The sequence below is a fragment of the Ptychodera flava genome, chromosome 21 (genome assembly GCF_041260155.1).
Source record: "Ptychodera flava strain L36383 chromosome 21, AS_Pfla_20210202, whole genome shotgun sequence".
Taxonomy (NCBI): Eukaryota; Metazoa; Hemichordata; class Enteropneusta; family Ptychoderidae; genus Ptychodera; species Ptychodera flava.
The window spans coordinates 27,047,388-27,069,486 of NC_091948.1; the positions used below are offsets into that span (position 1 = coordinate 27,047,388).

Consider the following 22,099-nt stretch of genomic DNA (forward strand, 5'->3'; position numbering starts at 1 on the left):
TGCCCTCGCTAGTGTACTTGATGATCCAGTGTTACGACCACCTGTTCTCTGATAGAAGGGACAAAAAACACATGAAAGCTTAGACTTTGCATAGAATCCTTTCCTTGGATAACAATTTATGTTTGGAAATTTGAACACCGAAAAGTGAAGTCTGGTTTTGAGAACAAATTTTGTTCACTTTTAATATATATGACAATAAGAAGAATTGCTTTGGATTGTGTGAATACTAAAATATTAATGATTAAATTATGAAATAATTTTCTCTTCAAATTGAAGTAACATTGAATTAATCAAATGCGATCAACATAAAAATAATGAAATAAATAATAAAATGCATAGGTTTTCTCAAAACTAAAACAAAGGATAGAAGACTCATGCTTGTATAATGTACATTTATCTTCAAAAAAACAGAAAAGATCTGCAGAACATTAGGTTCATCTGCTACATTATCTTTGCAAGTCAGAATAATCACAAGTCATCGTTGATGACACAGTCCCCACTTGTTAATGGGAATTTTGATTACTGTAGGTCCTCAGAGAGGATAGAGTCCTCTTCATTAGGTCTGTATAAAAATACTTTTGAATGAATTCGCTTGATACATGTCTGAGTTATGGTTCAGGACATGAAAAAATCGTAACAAAATGGTCGCACAGTGGCCATATTGGATCGCATCACAAAACAAATTGATGTGCATAGCTATGACATTGGTCGATGTCCTTGTACCAACTTTGAATAAAATTGGTCGAAACATGCGGATATGCCTGAGAAATGGCTCTGTACATGAAAAATCGTAATAAAATGGCCGCCTGGGGCCATATTGGATCGTATCGCAAAACAGATTGACGTGCATATGTATGACATAGGTCAATGTCCTTGTACCAACTTTGAATAAAACGGTTGAGATATGCCTGAGTTATGGCTCTGTACATGAAAAAATCGTAATAAAATGGCCGCCTGGCGGCCATATTGAATCGTATCACAAAACAAATTGACGTGCATATCTATGACATTGGTCAATGTCCTTGTACCAACTCTGAATAAAATCGATCGAAACATGCCTGAGTAATGGCTCTGTACATGAAAAAATCGTAATAAAATGGCCGCCTGGCGGCCATATTGGATCGTATCACAAAACAAATTGACGTGCATATCTATGACATTGGTCAATGTCCTTGTACCACCTTTGAATAAAATCGGTTGGAACATGCCTGAGTTATGGCTCTGTACATGAAAAAATCGTAATAAAATGGCCGCCTGGCGGCCATATTGGATCGTATCACAAAACAAATTGACGTGCACAGCTATGACATTTGTCAATAAGCTTGTACCAACTTTGAATAAAATCGGTTGAAACATGCCTGAGTAATGGCTCTGTACATGAAAAAATCGTAATAAAATGGCCGCCTGGCGGCCATATTGGATCGTATCACAAAACAAATTGACGTGCATATCTATGACATTGGTCAATGTCCTTGTACCAACTCTGAATAAATCGGTCGAAACATGCCTGAGTAATGGCTCTGTACATGAAAAAATCGTTATAAAATGGCCGCCTGGCGGCCATATTGGATGTATCACAAAACAAATTGACGTGCATATCTATGACATTGGTCAATGTCCTGTACCACTTTGAATAAATCAGTTGGAACATGCCTGAGTTATGGCTGTGTACATGAAAAATCGTAATAAAATGGCCGCCTGGCGGCCATATTGGATTGTATCACAAAACAAATTGACGTGCATCTGTATGACATATGAAGTAATCCTTGTACCAAGTTTGAATGAAATCGCTCCAGGCATCTCAGAGATATCTGCGTGAACGGACGGGCGCACGCCCGGACGCACGCACGCACGCACGGACATGACCAAACCTATAAGTCCCCCCGGACGGTGTCTGTGGGGAATAAAAACATATTTACTGACTTACTTGTTGGCACATGTTAAAAATTCTCCCTGACGGTACATGGTTGTTGTCCATGATACTGCGCAATGTCTCTATCACCATGTTGAGCCAATGAGCATGAGTCAAGTGTGCGGGTGCAATTTTGACTAACTCATCCGACTCAGATTTGTCGAGACTCGATGCATACTTTGTGACAGTGACTGCTAGCCCAGCTAAGGCCATCACTGAATTGGACTGCATAGAAGGGTTACCTCTGTGGGCAGAAGAAAAAAATGTAATAGGCAATACAGTGAAAGTGTTATGAAATAATTGAATATGACCATAAACCCGCAAGAGTAGTAAATACAAACTTGCAAAGCAGCAATGGGTAAACATCTGGAACTTTTTACTGAGTAGAACCTTTCTTTGTAGGATTCTATAAATGGTTCCATTTGTTTTTCAAATTTGTGCCAAGAGCACTGTGTCCCCTTAACCTAAACTATTCACTGATAAATGATGACAAAGTGTATCATGTCAGGCCAATTTGTAGAAATGGAAATTTGAATTTTTTCCTTTTTTTCCGACAAATCTGGCAGTTTTCGACCCACCTGGAAGCTGACTTCAATACATCCATGACAGTATCTCTGACCCAGAGCCAGGCACTTTTCTGTCTGTTTTCCACTTCATACTCGGACAACTCCCTGCTTTTATTACTAAGCTGCATTTCCAATTCAGCTTTCCTTCCCTGCAAAGGTATTCATGACAGAAACTCAAAAAAATTCAACAAGCATTGTTCACACACATTCTTGAACATAGGAAATCAACACTGATTTAATTCTACTGTAAGAAAATATTTTTATGAGAAACACTTTTCAATCAAATGTGTTGATGCATAGAGCATAATAAAAAATTTGCCACAGAATTGAGCAAATTACTCTTCATAAACTGTAAAAGCAAACAAATAAAAAGTCATGGATCTAAAATACATGTACCTACCTCCAACATAGCATTAAATAATTTGCTCATGAAAATTGTCCATACTTGAGGCATCAACAACGTCCTGTACCATTCTGATGGCTGAACTGGAACCTGAAAATTCATTTTGTTGACGTGACATTACTTGACAGGAAACCTTGAGCACTGATTAAAAGCAGTAAAGTTGTCAGCAAAACAGCATAAAATCTACAGCAAATCAATGAACAGGCTGATAAAGCCATTCCTAGTCAAGGTAGAATGTGCCTAAAGGACATATTCAGACTCTGAAACCTTTACTGCATAATACTTTTTCTTGGTCTATCACTTGTAGGGGCTCACTTTGAAACTCAAACAGTTAATACAGTTTCCATTAGCTTATTTTTACAAAAATTTAAAAAATTCAATTTTCCCCATAGCATTAACACAGGGCTAGCAGCCATTTTGAATTTCAAATATTGGTAAATATAAGGTAATTTGTTTCTCTTGTACCAAATTGTGCAAGGTGAGGTGACCCCTCGCAACATTTTCACCAATGTACTGTAAAAACATGGGGCCCGCCACTACCATACATACCTCATTCAAAAGAATGGTAAGTGTTTTTTGATAGGTGCGTCCAAAACCAACCAGGTGTCTCCTTGCAGGCTTTCCATCTTTTCCAACTTCCATGGACGGATCATAGCAAAACAAAAGGGCAGCTGAAAGTGATCCATTTAAAAATTATTGGTTGTAGTAGAAATGCTTTAATATATCAGACAACCAAAAATGTAGAGACATTTTTAAAATTCAAGTTAGGCAGCATTGCCGATTCTTTCAAATACAAAATTCATCTCTGATAAGGCTACCATAAAGCTGTCTTTGCATCATCATTTTAAATATTCAGGTCTGCTTGTTGAAATTTTCAAAGGTAAGAGACAGGAATTACCCGTGATTTGTAGTCTCAGCATCAAGTTATTCTGGTCCCTGAAAATCTAGAATGAGGCCTTTGAAAATTGTACCTGTGGTAACTTTAAAAATGGCGATTATATTATAACAATGAGTGTCATTACCAGCAAGTCCTTGTTTCAAACCAGGAAGTTTATTTTTGTCGTACTGCCGTTGTATCAAAGTTGGTACTCCACTCACAACCTTGCTCTGTAACGATGATTTCTTGTGCCCCTTCAAAGCAGACTGGTAAACCCTCTTGGCATGACATTCATTTCCTGCGCTACCAATGATGTCAGGAATTTTTGAAAGTCTGTGTCAAAAGTACATCAGAAAATGTCAAAAAATGTCCTTGTAGTTATCTGTGTATCCTTACTAGTCTATTGTGTCAACCATATGATTGACACATAAAACCAAAAACTGCTCAAAAATAATTTCATGGATTCTTTCTTGTAAGATCACTTTATTTTTACAATTAAAATTGAAGAAGGAGTCTTGAAAGAGACTTTAAATGCTTTCAATAAAGGAAACCCAGAGTTGTGTGTGATCATAATTGTGTTTAATTCAATTTAATCATACTATAATACTACATAACACCCTAACCACCCCACCCCACCCATCCCACAAAGAAAAAACCATAAAATCTGAAAAACATATTTCTGGCAAGCAGCAGTTTCATTCAAAAATATGTGTTTATGGTGTGGTTCATCTTTATCTCAATACGATTAAGATCTAACATAGAGATGCCTCGGTCTCAACCACTGCCAAAAAGACTGACCCATCTTTTATCTGATTTTAATGAGATCAATCCTTTATTTTTACAATAACAACAGCCAAGGTCATTGATAACAGAACGCATGAAGCATGCTGCTTTTGCATGGACTCAAGTTTGAAATTTACCTTTGAGTATTGTTGGGTTGACTTGACATATTAACTTTGTGTAACAATCTCCTGAATATCAAAATCTTCCTCTTCTTCATCTTCCTGCTCCTCCTCTGCTGTAATTTGCCTCCTTTCTCTCTCCCTCTCCCTCACAGCTCTTACCTTGGCTTTCACTTCAGAGCTAATCTAAATGTACACATAATATCACAATCAATCATATTGTCTTGATAAACACAGAGCACTCAGCATAACATAGATGTGGGGCCTGATTACAAATACAGGTAGCAATAGCAGAAAGCCATTTGAAATGGCTGACATAGGAAGTGAAGATGCCAGAATATTGTGACATGCTACATTATTTTTGCATGAATTACACTGAGCCAAAGAACAGCATGGCCCTAAATGATACTATTTTTCATGTCCTTGTACTGTATGTCACAAGTAAAAAACAAAGGCAAATTTAATATGTAAATAGAGGGCGCTCTTTCTAGCAAAATGGTGTGGGTTTTCCAAGGATAAAATATCAAGACTGCTATTTCAGCCCTTTCATCCCATTTCTCTCTAAAGAAAGCCAACTTTGCTATTGAAAACGATGAGATAACACTGAGGGTTAAACAGTGGTTGACAAAATGAGTGATTACCTCTAATATTGCTGAGTTTTTACAGATCAACTGAAGAATATAATATTTATGCAATTATAGATTATCAATACAATGTTTTTTTTCTCTTAAGAAAACTCACATTTTCTGGAAGATCATCCAGCCTGAATTCCTCTTCATCAAATTGTGACAAAGCTGAATATGCCGCACCACTGATCATTGGATGAGAATTCTTTGCAAAGCACCAAAGCAAAGTCACAACCTCATCACGAAATTCCTGAGGTAAAAAATCAAAATTGAGTAAACCACAAAGAGTGACACTTAACCAGAAACATGCAAACTTTGAGACACATCATAAAAAGCCTGTTCCACTTCACTTTCATTATTTCAACAAACCAAGTTTCAGAACTTTGATATGAGACCAACATATGCAAACAAAAGTTATGCAGGTCCGAATAATTTAACTTTAGAAAATGAATCACATTGACATCATTATGGTAGTTCGTGCCTCAAAAATGAAAGACTTAAACTTTTGTTCAAACTTTCCTCGGGCAAGCTTTCAATTATTCTCTTTCAAAATCACGATAAAAAATCAGGGGTCATCATGCAAATTTTGGTACAAGAGAAACAAATCAGGCAATATTTAAGGTTCAAAATGAGCCCCAAATGTGGTAGGCTAAATGAATTTGATTTGTAAAAGTTTGAAAATATGTAACATGGGTGCATAACTCTTTTGGTCAATTTAGGACCTTCTGGATTGTCTCTCATCAACCCTAGACCAGTTTATTTTCAAATTTCCTTGTTTTGGAGAAAAGTTTTTTTGGGTCAATGGTACATTGATTTAGCTGAGGAGACATTGACCTGCACAATTCAGGACCAACAAGCATAACAAGGAAGTTCATGTGTGTGATCAAGTGGTGTGCAGGCAACCAAAATACGCTGGAGAATCATCTAATGAACTTTGACGCAAGTCCTGGGACTACCAAAACCTTAATGGTTTCCCTAATTCATTGCAGACATTCATTTCAATAGAAGGGAAACAACCGATAACCCACGGATTGTATGAAGTAACCATTTGGAACCAGTGTAGTTGTGTAAAATAACTTCTTTACCTCATAGTCTTCAGTGTCAACATTCAGATCAGGTACCAATGAAAATAATTCACAAATTCTGCTGTTTACTAGAGGCCTGTATGGCAAACAAAAAAACATGAAAGCAAAAATTTGAAATTAGCAGAGATGGTTCTCTTTCATTTCTAAACAAAATGTATGATTTAAGGTAAAATATTACAACAGAAAATATGATTTGGTGTTTAGCAGGTTTCCCTGCCATGTGTCTGAAACATCACTACGATTTGGAAATACAATGATGAAACATCAAAGTTTAGAGTGCCCAATACAGTTGCACCAAAATACAGTCAATTAAAATGATTCTGATGTAATTCAACAAAATGGAATGACAGTGACTGCTTTCAGATATTTCCTTTGAGAAAAATTTAATGTTAAAATTTTGACCCAATATACAGATGTGATAAAATTTGTCTGCTTCCTACCTGTCTTCTGTGGTAAACTTTGAAGAGATAGCGCCCCATGTGGTCCTAATATCAACAACTTCAGATTTACAGAGGAAATAAAGCCCTTCTAGAGCAAGAACCACCACTGTGCCATCAGCGGGTGACGTGAACTCAGATATGAACCAGTGTATTGCTGTCAACATCTCGGACACGTGTTGGTACGGCCTGAGAGTTATGAAAACAAACCAGTACATTACAAGTCTTCACCTATGCAACTTGTCCTCCGTGGGAGACTGCGTTCCGTACAAATACGTGAAAAGTCAAGATGGAAGTTTTCAGGGAAAGAGCTGGCTAGGGAGGTGATGGAAGAAATCCGCTGAAATTGCTGAAAATAAGACTTGTTGTTCACTGCAACTCAAGGTCATACTTGTTTATGCTTTTGAAATGTTGAAATATCGATGATAATAACTCAGAATGAACAAGAAGGAATTCATATTAAACTGGTCTGGACTAAAATTCATTTGTCGACGATAATGTTGAACGTTACATATGTACAGGCTGTGTTGACATGTTGAACACTATACTCGCTACATGATTTTGGAGGTTAACCAGCAAACTGTACTTTACAAACAGAATGAAAATATTGGAAAATAAATCAAAAGCTACAGCAAATGAAGCTTTAAAATCTTCATTTATCATATAAACTACATGTACCTCTCTCTGCAGACATCTCGAATAGTCGCTGCCTTGGCAACCAGTTTGTCATCACAACCATGAGTTCCTGACTTGTCAGGTGTTTTGACAAGTGTCAATAGCTTTTGTAGATATGGAAAACAACGATCCTGTAAGAAAGTTGGTATCCTTCATCAAACATTCCAGATAAATCGAGTTTTCTTTGAATGCTAATAGGATGCAAGGGGCAAATGACTGTTGAGTATATGCATTGGAAGTATGTAGTCAGTTCACGTCTGACATGTTTATCAAAATTAAGATCGTAAAATGTCATGCATGAATCATGTATGTTTGCCTTGCATGAACATAGTAGTATTTATCTTAATCATTTGAGTGCTGTAATTTTCCCCATCAAATTTTAGTGCACCCGTTTACCAACTTTTATGAGTTTTTCATTCATTTTTTCCATAATTTTAGACCACATGGACATCACTTTTCATTTTCTACAATTTTTGATCAAAGTTTCAGGAAAAATCTGAAAAAATTTGACCGAGTTATGTTCGATAAAGGTGACAAAAATTGGCTTTGGCACTCAAAGTATTAATATGAGTAACAGCACTGGGAGACTGTAAGGTACTGAACACTACTTTGAAATACAGCATGCTGACAACAGCACTTGGAATGATGACATACAAGATACATCCTGAATATACAATACACTTTTTGTTTAGTAAATATACACATACACATAAACTGACCAACAAAGATGTGTATTTTATATTTTTCCCTTTCCAAAAGAAGTAGACAACACCATGGGTAAATACATATCTACAGCAATGTGATACAAAGTGGAATGTTTAGAGATTTAAGTCAATCTGCAGCAATGGGTCAATCTTGGTTCAAATCCGATTAATCAGTGCTCTTTGACTGAGATTGGAAAGCATACATAGAACTATGAAACAAATCAAATGTTTACCCAGGCACAATACCTGTGTGTAGCATTCATGAGAAATCAACAATCATACATACATCGTGAGATGGTTTATCAGAATCACATCCTTTTCCAAATTTGTATTAGTTGTCAGGTATTGCTTCAATGGTGATGCTGTTTACCTGTAGTTTCCATAGAGACGCCATAAGTCTGATTGCAACAGCTTCCATCAGCGGTACTGCAGCAAATGCTTGCAACGTCTTCAAGATTGATCCAACGCAGGCCTTGTGGGTACCTGTACTTGGTATGGTGTAGAGAAGTTTGATCTTCAGCTCGGGGTCATTTTCTCGCCCTAGTTTGTAGAGCAGGAGTGAGAGAAAGTGTGGTGCCTGTAGAGAGAATGAGAAACATGTTGAAATGAGGGATGAAACTAAACAATACATTTCTTGCAAATGGTTTCCAAATTGCAGAGTGCAAACATAGAAACCAAATCAATTAAACACTATGGCTGGAAGTTGTAATCAAGGCATAGATTTTTGAATTTCACATATGACATACAGCTGCAATTCTTCTGAGGATAAGCAGCAGTTGATGTATTATTCTGATATGGTTTGCTGTGTATGCAGTTCTGCAAGTACTGACTTTACTTTAAACCTTGACTACCAAGGCCATGTATTCCTATATACCAGGGCCCTTACGGAAATATTGATAAAATCTTAGGTGTGGACATTGCATGAACACTGCTTAGAGTAAAAATAAAGTAAGTACCAATAAACCATATATTTTCTGAATCAGCATGAAATTTCCCACTTTTTCATACATAAGTTTTGTATTTCCAGGTCACGTGACTGATCACATGACACATCATGTGACCAGAGTTGGCAAAGAATATGAATATTTGAAGCATCAGGACGTGTTTTGAATCCATAAAATGACGCAAATTTGAATACAGTTGCAATTTTCATGGCATTGTCTTTACATATATGTAATAATAACTACCCTTTACTTTATTTATAGATGTTATCATGTACCTATTTGAGATTTTTCTCACAAAAGGCAGAGTAAATGAACCACAAACATCAGCATCTGACATGATTCTGTATTTGAAAATCAACACATTTTATATTTGTAAACACCTGCTTTATATCTTCCTTGCAGAAACATGCATCTAAAATGGTCATGATTTATCAAAAAATGATTCACAATATTTAAAAAACATTTTAGGGAACAACATATCACATGACCAAACCCCGGGGACCAAACACATGACCAGTCATGTAATTAGTCGTATTGATAATATGGCTGCTATAAAATCTCATTGGCTTATAGTAAAAAATTGTATTTCCTCTAGTTTCATTCACGAATATTGCTGTTAATAGAACATATTTACATATAAATCATTTGTTTTCAATAAATAAACATTTCATTTCATTAAAAAAAACAAACCATAAACATCTTCGCGATCGTCCGTACTTCTGAAAACTGTAAACAATCAGCGCGACGCTTCTGTGATCAGCCTGACCTTTCAGGGTCGAGGTCATGGGTCACGACATTTGCTTCCAGATTTTGGCCATACTCGGACGTACGGGGGCGCAATCACATTCAGGCCAGATCGGAATACATCAATCTTAGTCGCGCTGCGTGCCGACGCCGAAATTACGGGATTTTTAGCGACAAAAGCGAAGCAAATACGCCTATTTAACTGTGCCGGATATTTCCGGCACTCAAGGTATATGGTAATTCAATATGGCGCCAGATATATCCGGCGCCATAGGTAGTCAAGGGGTTTAACTGCTTCAGTCCCTCTTTGTAAACTTCCTCTTTCTCAACATAGGGTTGGAAGTTAGAGGACATCATTTTAACCTTCCCTTTGCAATATATTGACACTATGGTATTGTAAATATTGGTGGAAGCACTTCAAAACACCACTTTGCAACATATTTTATCTTTAAAAAATTTGGTTGCAAAGTCTGACCTAAAGGGCAATGGCCATGAATGTTACCTTGGTTACGTCCTTGGATGCTACATCTGAAATCACTGTCAGACACTGATCCAACAACACCTGTTCAGATGTCACCAAAAGATAGGCAAGAAGCAAGATGACATCATCTGGAATGCTATCACCTTTCTTCAACTCTGATTGGATGGCATTCAACCAATCATATGCAGCTTCGGGATACCTTTGAAACTTTCCCACGTATTTTGTGAGGTTTGACATCTTACTGAACCACGGATCTGTGATGTTAACGTTCATCTCTATTTCCTACAAAAAAAAGACGATTTATGCATCTTGAGTTCACAACATTTACTAATAACCGTTTGAAATAAACAGGGTTTACAAATATTTAGGAGGGTCATTTATTCAAGAATCTAATACAATCCTGGCAGAGTAAACATGCTTGTACTTGCCCCAGTCTTGTCCAAGGTGACATAAATCGTAAAATATGTTGGAAACTGGAGAACAGCATGCACTTGATCAAACACATTGAAAGTTTAGATTGTGTGGACAAAATCATTGCACTATACTTTAAGTAAGTGTATCTTACACTAGTGAGCCCTCTTAGCTAAATTAGCACATCCCCAACTCAAGTCTAACACAAGAAAGTTCTACATACATGCAAAACTTCCACTGGTATGAGACTGATGCTGAGATATTTCCATCGGGCAGAAAGTGCACTCACCTCTGTATGTGGGTCACTTTTAAGGCACTGTTCAATCAGCGAAAGAACATCCCATGCTGAGGACTGGACAAGTGTTTTCTGTTTGGTTGTCATGACAACAGATGCCTGAGATGTGGAGATGGCTTGAAGCACAGGCAGAACAAGGACTGTATGAACACATGATGATGTTGATTTTGACAGTGTCTTCTTAGCTGGAGTATAGAGAAGAAAGAAAATGCTGTAATTTGTAGCTAATGTTTGTACAATATAGATGCATCACAATGAATATAATTTGCATAAATTACGCGTCAGATATTCAGTTCTGCATTTGTTACACATTTTCAATTTCCCACTCATATGCAGTGGTTAAGTTTTATCTAAATTTGGTTAACCCTTTGAGCGCCAAAGTCTATTATCTCTGATTTTTGCCAAAATTTTGAGAAAAAACTGTAGCCACCAAAATGTGATGTCCATTTGGTCCAAAATTATAAAAAAATTACAGAAAAATTCATAAAAATTGATAACTTTGCACTAAAATTTCAGTGGGAAAAAAATACAGCACTCAAAGAGTTAATATAGAAGTAAAATGTAGCAAACAAGAAAAGCATCATAATTTTATGTTGCACGACTTACAGCGTTAATTCTGTACATGAAAGTATTTACAGGACTCTGCCATTTTCGATTTGAAATAGTGAAATGTCCAGTGTAAACCTTGTCAAGCTTGTGACAAACTCCACATGAAACCCTGAAGCCCTATTCACTGTACATCCATTGGAATTGAAAATGAAAAAAATTCCTCCTACGAAACTATTTGACATGTAAAGTGACATGTGATATGTAATGAACCCTGATCCATTTACTGAATGTGTACCAGCATACATCAACAAATTAGGCGGCCTTAACCAAACCTTAAACAAACTACAGCAACAAAATTAATCCTTCTTCTCTGAGAGGGTAACAGTTCAAGATTGTCACTTTGGAGTATGTCAAAACTATGCCCAATGTTCAGTGAACTTGTATTGCAAACTGTTTCCCATGATTTAGTTACATTTGATTTGATGTGTCATCGTTATATGCTTATCAACAGTATCAACATGGATGTTTATTTTCAAAGGGCCTAAATTTCACTCGCGATACTATAATTTTTCCTTGTTTTGAACTTGAATTTAGCATATTTTTGAACATGTCCAGGACAGAGAATAGCACCACTGTTACACATATGGTTATCAATGTGATGGAGAGCGTACAGGTATGTGGCTTGTACAGTGATACTTTCTCACAATGCCCGGTTCACTATGCGGCTTTGACCTACACTAAAGCGCCCTCAACGGTCTGGCTAGGTCAGCCCCAAGGCCATAATACTTCACAAAAGTGCCAGCTCACTCAGCTTAGCTACACAAAGCCTAAAATCAGCGCTAGAAAATACCAAATTTCAAAGCAAACAAGGGACTGTTAGAGAATGTTGTACAGTGGCCGCATTCAGATACATGTATGGACAGAACACGTTCTTGGGGATTTTGAAGTTAATTGATTGTATACTGTGTCTCACAGTGAAAGGAAAGCTATTAATTTGGGTGTGACTCCAATTGTATGGGAGTATGCAACACTCAATGTGAAATATATTGTACAGAGCAAGTGTTACAATTTTTCAACCTTGATGGATGGAGATGTTGTTAGACTCGTGAAGAATTTTGCGTTTCAGGTCGGTACGGTGGTATTTGACATCAGAAGTACAGAAAGTTGACAAAACACATCAAAAACCATTCCAGCAAACCTGAAAATTCAGATTATTGTAGTGACCTGTAAGATCTTATATTTACTGTTTGGTGTGAAACAATAATAGATCACGCTGTTTTTGTAAACTTTTTGTAACACAGTAAACACGACAGTGACGCAACTGATCAATGTTAAAATAAGAGTACTGACCCACTGTGAGAACATCTTGAAAGTATATCACTGGTACGTTTAGCAGCAGATCACTCAGTACCATGATGGCAACAGTTGGTAGCGTCGCCACCGTGGAAATCCTAACAAGAAGAACGAGGCTACTCTTCAGGTCTCCAGATGTTCTCAGCAGTGCTTTACAAACACAGAGAAGATTTACTGCAGCCGCTGCGAGCTGCGTCTTCAGTTTGTCAGGATGACGGATGATAAAGTTTACAAGACTGTGAAGACAAGCTACTGTCTCTGTAAGAACTGAGAGTGGCTGCGTCTAGAGCAAAATGAAAAAAACGGAAATTTTGATTTAGTAATCAGCGTTCGATAAGTTAGAACTCAGTAAATTTTTATTTGAGTAAACAGGCAATTATAGGCTACTATTGTAAATTTCAATATTTGAGAAAACGTTCATGGAAGCTTGTTGGGGCCTCATAAAAAGTAATTAATGGTATTGTACATACTGCGCAACCAACTTGTTTAGAATGCGTTTTCTGTGAGCATTGTTTTTGACATAATATATGAGCCACACATCTCCCATTCTGAACTCATCCCATTGTGAAGTGTTTGGCATATCACTTACAGTATGCTCTCTGATGGCTCAGAGTCATTCAGTGACATCGTGCGGTTGTTCCAAATTAGACACATGTAATCTGAACCACTTTGGAAATTTGTTGAAGAAAGTGAGACAAAAAACAGCAAGTGTACCTGCATCAGAGGTGTGATGGTGACGAGGAAATCTATGATGCATATGACTGTCTCATCTGTATCACTGCTCTGATGTGCACACAACTGCAGCAATGCAGAGTACAGCAAAGTTTTGAACGATCTGTCTGACGTCTCTGGACTGGGATTCAACATGACATATTTTAGGAATGGCCTCAGCAGAATAACACAGCAAACACCAAGTCTGAGTGGAAAGCAGAATATAAACATCTGAGAAAACACTCTCTGAAGGCTTACTTTTGATAATTTTTCTCAGGTTTTATTGCACATTAGCTACAGTTTCTATGTCTACTTCCCACAGCATGTTGAAGTACCTAGCACTCAGCTTGTCAACATTGACTGTGAGTCCTACATTGTCGGTGTTGATACTCAAAGTCAGGTCTGGACTTGAACTCAATTGTCAACAATAGCCATGCACCTCACACAGTGTCATATTGCCAAACCAAATAATGGGTATTCTAAAATGCTGTAGGAAGTTGACCAAGAAACTGTGGTCGATACATGTAACAAAAACACTGACAAATTTGTCAACAGTTGCAGAACTGCAGCTTTAAATATTTTGTTCATCCACTCATACACTGTGTGTATGGTGGGTTTCACAACATACATGTATCACACAGTTTATTTAGATGTATGATTCATTTTCCGTCTCTTAGAGTGTACTATATTTAGAGATCTGTCTTGAATTTTGAGGACAATAACCTACAAACCTCAGAAGAACTCCAAGGAGGTCTGGTAGAAAATGTTAAAAATGTTAATGTCCCTCGAATTTCAAACTGAGTCTTCAATCAGTATGGTATAACAACTGATCCAACAAAAATTCCCAGGAGCCTTTATACAGAACACTTACTTGTCATCGTCTTGCTGAAGAAGGTACTGGACTTGATCCAGCAATGCCGGCCAGCTATCCGGGCGACTTGTCAACACGGATATAAACGGATGTGGAGGGGTTCTGTAATAATCTCACACAAAATTTATTTTGACTTTTTACTGGTGATGATAAATGCTTTATACTCATTCCAGTCGCACATCAAACGCAACTTGATTTGGAACTTTCATCGTACATCATATAACATGTTTTGAGGTCATAGGTCACTCTCTGCTGGTGTTTCTGAATACACACGCCCTTAGTTGTTGCTGACGTTGCATAGATTTATTGACAATTGCCAAAAATATCATTTCCTGTTATTTTCAATTCTCAGCTTAGAAAAAACCGTATGAGTGACACAAGATGGCCATGTTCGATGACTGACAACTCTTTGCAATGCAAGTTTCACATCACATATGAAATGAATAATTCCATAATTATCCAAACTGTAAATTTGTTCATAGATCTATAAATCATATTTCAATGGGTTAAACTCAGAATTCAAACAGATCTCAGTACAAACAAGACCATGTGCAGAAATGTACATGACTGTGTGTATTCCTGGACATGTGTATTTGTATTATGCTATATCATGGAGTCGTCAGCGTCCATTTTCCATAGAACACCATATAGTAGATGGAGTGCAACATTCTATTCCAGACTACGCCTTTGCTATATGTAGCTTGTTTGGAATAGGAAAATAATTTAAATCTCATTATACAAAATGAAAGAGAAAATACATGTATGTGATGTGCAACTGTCAATCACTTTTAAGTTTAATAACCACAATTGTACAGATGTATCATTCCAAGCACTTGGCTTGTTTACAACAGTCAACTACTGTAGATGTAGGTGTACCGGTAGATGAATCACACTACTGGAATCCTTTAAGTGCACAGGTTGGCAACCTAATCCCTTCTTGTAAACATATAATGGAAAATAATAAAAGCTGAACGTGTAATTGGGAGTATCTGAATTGGGTTCTTCCAGCGTTACAACTTCATTTACTATTTTCCAATCCCACTGCATGCATAAAGTATGGTTCAGATTAAGGTAGTTTACTGTACGCATCAAAATGAAAGACTTAAACTTTTGTTCAAACTATCTTCAAGCAAACTTTCAGTCATTCTCTTTCAAAATTAAGAATAAGAATTGGGGGTTACCATCCAAATTTTGGTACTGGAAAAAGGAAGTACCTAACATCTACCGGTATTTGAAAATCAAAATGGCCGCAATCCCTGTGTCACTATGGGGGAAAATGCCCAATTTTCACAAAACTAATTTATTTATTCCCTAAGCTTCAAAATGAGCTTCCAAACATGGTGGGCCAATAGAATATTGTAAAAGTTTGAGAGGCCAACTATCTGTCCCTCAGGTGCACTCTACCTAAACTATGCTGATGCATACACTGCCCTGAACAGAGCAGGAAACAGTTAAAATTTTGACAACTGACTGAGAGAACAAATTCATTTACCATATTAAATACCTATGAACCACGCACAATAGTCACACACAGGAATATGTCATGGAACAGAATTAAAAATGGTAACATTACTGGTAGGTTCTTGTATGACAAAGATCAAATGAGAAATAACACCAATGAAAATTTGTGCAGTCGCTGTTCTTTTTTTTTTCTTTTTTCTTTTCCAGAAAAAATTAATTAGTTGCCAGGAGAGGAAGTATCATGTTGAAATATCAACATATTACTAACAAGAATATGATTCATACCAATGTTATGGCGACAAGTCAATGTGAAGGACGCATTTTCTCACCAGGAGAACAGGGAAATTCCTTCATGTATGTGAAACTGTGACCTTATGTGCATACTTAGGGGGCACTGCTCTGTAACTGCCCGGAAGTTTACATGTTGTTTTATAGTTGGCATGCAGTCTTAAACGAGAGTTTGGGAATTCGACATCTGATTTCACAAAGTTGTTGGCATACAGTGATTTGTTATTAATTCAAAATCAGAGTTATTTACAACAAATATTGGATGAATTTAATTTGGGATGATATTACATGGCATACACGATTGAGCTGGTTGGTGATCACGAACAAGTTGGAGATGAATTTGATAATGGCATTGACTGCATGTATGTCAAGGTGTCAAATTTGCATTTTGTTCAACATGTTAAAACACTTGCTGATATACAGAGGGATTGGTTTTTCTACATATTATTTGCATAATAGAAGTATAGTACACCTGGTTTCTACATAAAGTGGGTTGGCTAATTTTAAGCAATTCAGCAATGTACACTGACTGTGTATGACATCAAGACATCTCATTAAGGAGATTGTAATAGTTCAGATGAAATCCGATGAACATATACTTTTCAATTCAGTCCCTAAATCAGGCTGATTTACATAAAACTGTGCTTTGTGAGCCTTTGTACCAATTTTAATAAATACACCCACCCAGTAAACAGGGCTGATCTGATTTTCACACTGTCATATAGATTTATTGTGAATTTCAAGAAAGTTGAAATCCTTACCTGAGTTGGAATGGACACGTATATCCTTTCACCTTTGTCTGTTTCAAAGTTATCGTGACCTGCAGCAGCAGTAGATCGCTCAGCAATCTCAGTCCACTGGTCAGGCACTTTGCCGATGGAATCAGATTCAAGACGGTGTTGATCACATAGTTGTACTCAGCATGGCCAGACTGTACCAGGCAAAGCAAGGCTTCGGAACAGGCCATGCCAACCACTTGATTGGAGTCCATACACTTGTCCCATAGTAGTTTAAGCTCAGCGATCTTGTCAGGAACGATGAGAGAAAACGTGATTTTATGGTTGACAAATACTACAATTCTGGGCAAGATTTTCTGTAGTCTGGTTTTCACCTGATAGCTAAGCTGGTATATATATATACTAATTATAAGTTTTCAGCAAAAGGAGAAATGGTCGTATACTGACACTGGTATTTATATAAAATTTTATGTGTCAACCTCAATTTGTATGATACTACAATTACATGTACATGTTAAATCTTCAAGTCGTGCATATTAAAATTCGGTGAATTGGCAATATTAAAGGCAAAGTAAATATAAAGTAATTTTTTAAATCTCTCTTAAATGCATTGAAGTGAAACCTGTTTAGCTTTTCAGCCACAAAGGGGTACGCACATAGCATTCTCTTCATATTCTCTTTAATGAACACATACAATTTATAGACACATCAATACCAACTTTATTCATGTAGATTGATTTACAAACACCAAACTGAGAACATCAGCGGCAAAAATATTTACAAAAATCTCCTAAATTTTCGGCGGAAATATTTTCAGGTCAGGTAAGGTCAGGGCCAAAATACAGAACCATGCTTGCAGTGAACATAAAACAACAAGACCTGTCCAACTGCCAGGTTTCAAGTTACTGCATCCTTGCCAATTAAGGAATGCTGGTAGTGTGGGTATGGCAAGCAATACCTTCCTAAATCTTTTGCCATCAAGAGTAAAACTCTGTGTATACTGTTTGAGATGATGTGTGCTGGAGACAATTGAGAGATAAAGTGTAATACTTTGCTCAAACTTTCCTCAAGAACATTTTAGAGCCATTCATTCTGTCGCATCATTAAACTGGCCAGTAATGCTAACTTTTGATGATTTTTTCCTATTTTTATTTTATATCTTATTCTACTCCCAAAAGAATATTGAAACATCCTCTATTTTTATTGTTTACATTTGAATTCTAGTCCAGACCAGAAGTCATTTGTCAACAATAACAATGCAGTTTACACATGTACAGGCTGAGTTGACATTAGCTCAGTGCAGTATACCAACGTATGCTTTGGGGTCAAAGATCTAATTGTTCACATTCAAAATAAAAAATGGTGAAAATATTATCAAAAGTTAGCATTACTGGCCCTTTACGTTTGGGATTCAAGAACCTAATTACCTACATGTAATCAATACTTGGCCCAATTACACTTCGGTTAAAAATTCAAAAATGGCCACTACACGCTGTGTTAATACTATTTGGGAAAACAAATAATTTTTTTTATATTAACCAAGAAGGTGAAAGCTTTACTTAACTCTTCTTGTTTAAAAATGAGTCCACGAGAGCAGCAATTTAGAAAAGTATTGTAAAAATGTATATGCCTGAATATCTGTCTGGTGCAGTGCATTGTACCTTAATAACCTTTTCATCAACATGGTTTGACCCACAACCCATATCAATGGTGATTGTAGACCTGCCTGTTTATTAAGAGCAAAGTTTAGTCATTTACTAATCAATCAATCATTTGGTCTCAGAAAATCAGTGATTAATAATGATCATGTTCCGGTGATTTAATACGTATGTTGTGAATAGAATTCGAACCTGACTGGAAACTATACCTTAATATCCACAGACAAATTCACAATAAAAATAATTATTATAATGAGTCTAAAAATAAATTTTTTGACATGTATGCCTTTAAATTCCAATGGTACTTTGTAATGCTTATTAGAAAATGCAATGGTGTTATTTTGGGGAAACAAATTAGTTTCAGTTGTATATATGCTCATGCTGCATACTTGATGTATGACATCAAACAATTTGTTTGTGGATTCCAACTGCCACACTGTAGTCACATGTAATACAACTTGGGTGGTACTCTCTTCGATACAAATAATCATCAAGTGATACAGATGGGAAAATGTTACAGAGAACATTATTCATACCACAGTCCCCTGTGTTCTATTCCGCTCTGCGTCTATATGCGCCCCATAGACGTATGTACATATGCCTGAGAGAAGGAAGAAAGTTCTTCTCAGGCATATGTACACACATCTGTGGGCGCAGACGCAGAGCAGAACAGACCACAGCGGACTGTGTTAATTCATACACACACTAACGCACACACTCTCTCTCTCTCTCTCTCTCTCTCTCTCTCTCTCTCTCTCTCTCTCTCTCAGAGCCATGGTTTGTAGGGCTTGGATTATTTATTGTATTTATTTTCATGATATGTTCAATGACTTCAATGGTCCATACCATTCAAAACAACTTCCTGTTAACAATGTAAGATCTGACAGAAGACAAAGATGCATAACTAGTTTGTGACGAAGGAATGCTATCGTGTTTAGAGTAACAGCGCAATCCTTCACACGTACTGTACATACACATACTATACTACCAAGATGCATACCAGTCATACATGTGCACTTTCAAGATTTTGCTTCTTTACAATTTAGGGAGATTTATAATTTATTTGATGGCTATACTACATGGCAATTTACCCGCCTGGCAACAAAACTCCGTTGATACTTACCTCGACCGTTGAAGATGATATTTTGTCTATTTTCAAATTCTTCTTCTTTTCAATAATTTGCGAATACACTCCGTTAACTGCGTGCACAGATACACTGGTGTTATCAAACTCCAATCTCCTGCGCAACTCTTCAACCATTTTGATTGGTAAAGTTATTACAGGTCCGTGACCAGACTGTCTGACCTAACTTTCTGGGGTGACTTGCTTGAACTGTGAAGAAACTTAATTCTTCTGCATACAAGATTGTGTATAAGCCACTTGGTTTATACTTTGACGTAAAAACTTTGGCTTAGAGCCCTGTGAATGATTCGTTAACTCATTTTGGTGCTAAAAGTTACAGTACCTCACTGTCTGTGAAACCTACCGCACCGCATGGTCACTTGCAGGCGGGCGCCATATTGAGGAATGCCCTATGACGTCACTGTGAGGATTTCTCTGGGAATGCAAAATACATGAGAAGGCGTGACGTATGAGACGGCCCAAGGCCATGCATATGACCATGTATGCGACCGTTTCCGTTCGCTTCTCGACCTTAAGGTCGGTTAGTTCCTCCACCTGACAATGTTTTCCCTACTAACGATAAGGGACTCCAGAATAAACGGAGTTTTGTTGGTGGAAATGAATCGTGACATCAAAGATCAAACGTTCTTTTCATCCCTTTAGAACTCTCGTGCAGAAGAGAAAACGTGTTCATGAGCGAAATTATGTGAATTATCTGGCAGAGGATATCCAGTTTTAATTCTCATCTAATTAAGCCATGATATCAAAGAAGGGAGAAAACGCATAAAAAAGAAGGCAGTGGTGTACTACCTAGAGCCCTTCTACTATGACTGTTCTATACCTGATAGCCGTACAAGATGACATTTCAGAATGAAGATGCCCCTCTCTAGCAAGAAGCGTGGCGAGTCTTGCCCCTAATTTTACAATTTGCATCTTCAAGTTCCCGAATTCTTATACATACTTTTACAACAAAATTTTTCGATTAATATGTGGGGTAGAACAATTCTCATACGAACAAAAGGAAAGGTACGAAAACATCGTGTGTGATTTTGAAATTGTCAACTAGTAAAACGTCATCGCAAGTGACAAACAAAACAGCAAGAAAAGTCATTGGCCGCGAGTACAAGAATCCCGTTCTTACTCCTTGTAACCAGAAGCTGTAATCAATTAACTTACTTTTCCATATAGGTTTTTGGACCGATGTCAGGAATGTCCTGCTACACTTCCTGGGTCCTAGTATGCCTAACAACTCCTATCCGCACCTCTGCAGGAAGTCGACCCAACAGCTACTTTGGGAAACAGTAAATCATGAACTGCATATTTATTCAAACAAAGTATGCAGTTGTAAACAGCCGCCCTTTTTCGACACGTGTCTCGACCGGTAATCAACAGATTTGCCCAAGAATGAAATGCCCACTCCTCTTGGTTGAGCAGTTTCGGGCAACCCGTTATTGTACACGCTTATAGAACACTTGTAGACATCTAAACACTTATCGGTATCCTAACATCTGTTACTCGACAATTAGGCTAATACTTGAAACCTTTACGATTAGTTTTATACGAAAATACATGTTGCTTTACAAGAACATCCAAGACCAAGGTCATTCGGTTGTAATTTACTAGTATTTATTATATGTGTGATAGTATGACTCACATGAGAAATTAATCCCTGGCTTTTAGAGTTCAATGTCACTCATTACCAAATGTCTATACCCCCTTTTGAGAGTAATCTGCATGTATGATCTCAATCTGAAACTTCACGATATACCGTATGAGACCGTTAATCCCGGGGAGGCCTCTTTTTAAATAATGTACGTAATTTCCAAATTTATAATATGTTATATGTTTACTTTGCACATAATATTAAAAAGCAAAGAACACTGTACAATATCTTTCATCAACCACGGCAGTTTAATTTCTCCGTCCTGCCGTGTAATGCTTGGTTTTCCTACACCCGCTATAGTCAACAGTGTAAATCTACGGTATACCATCTGCGTGCAAAAGCTGAGGTCTCCCAGTACCTGCCAGGCAATGTTCAGTACATTGTTTCGTGTGTGTTTTTTGTGCCGTGTCAGTATTAACTGCCTGGTTCAAGTTCACACCCTATAGAAAGCATTTCGATACGTCAAGTACCTATCTCCTCGATACAGCCTAGCTTGTCGATGCGTAACCGCAGTACGTATATTGTCGGCATCATAGCCGGCAGTTTAACCCATTCGCAGACAATAGTCGTGTTTATGTGAGTCAAATACTGAGCATTTCGCCAGACCAAGACATTGATGTTTA

General features: G+C 37.2%; 1 protein-coding gene across 1 annotated transcript; it reads right to left on the reverse strand.

Moving 5' to 3' along the window:
- Positions 1 to 3,904: 3,904 nt before the first annotated feature.
- LOC139121875 (focadhesin-like) lies at positions 3,905 to 20,225 on the reverse strand. Its single transcript, XM_070687137.1, has 14 exons — positions 19,814 to 20,225; positions 17,057 to 17,319; positions 14,547 to 14,648; positions 13,679 to 13,880; positions 12,962 to 13,247; positions 11,057 to 11,247; positions 10,378 to 10,638; positions 8,558 to 8,764; positions 7,487 to 7,614; positions 6,812 to 6,997; positions 6,372 to 6,447; positions 5,402 to 5,536; positions 4,679 to 4,846; positions 3,905 to 4,091 (listed from the first exon to the last, which is right to left on the reverse strand). Exons 1-13 carry the CDS (start codon positions 19,949 to 19,951, stop codon positions 4,709 to 4,711), a joined length of 2,313 nt encoding a protein of 770 aa, XP_070543238.1. The 5' UTR covers positions 19,952 to 20,225; the 3' UTR covers positions 3,905 to 4,091; positions 4,679 to 4,708.
- Positions 20,226 to 22,099: the final 1,874 nt, after the last annotated feature.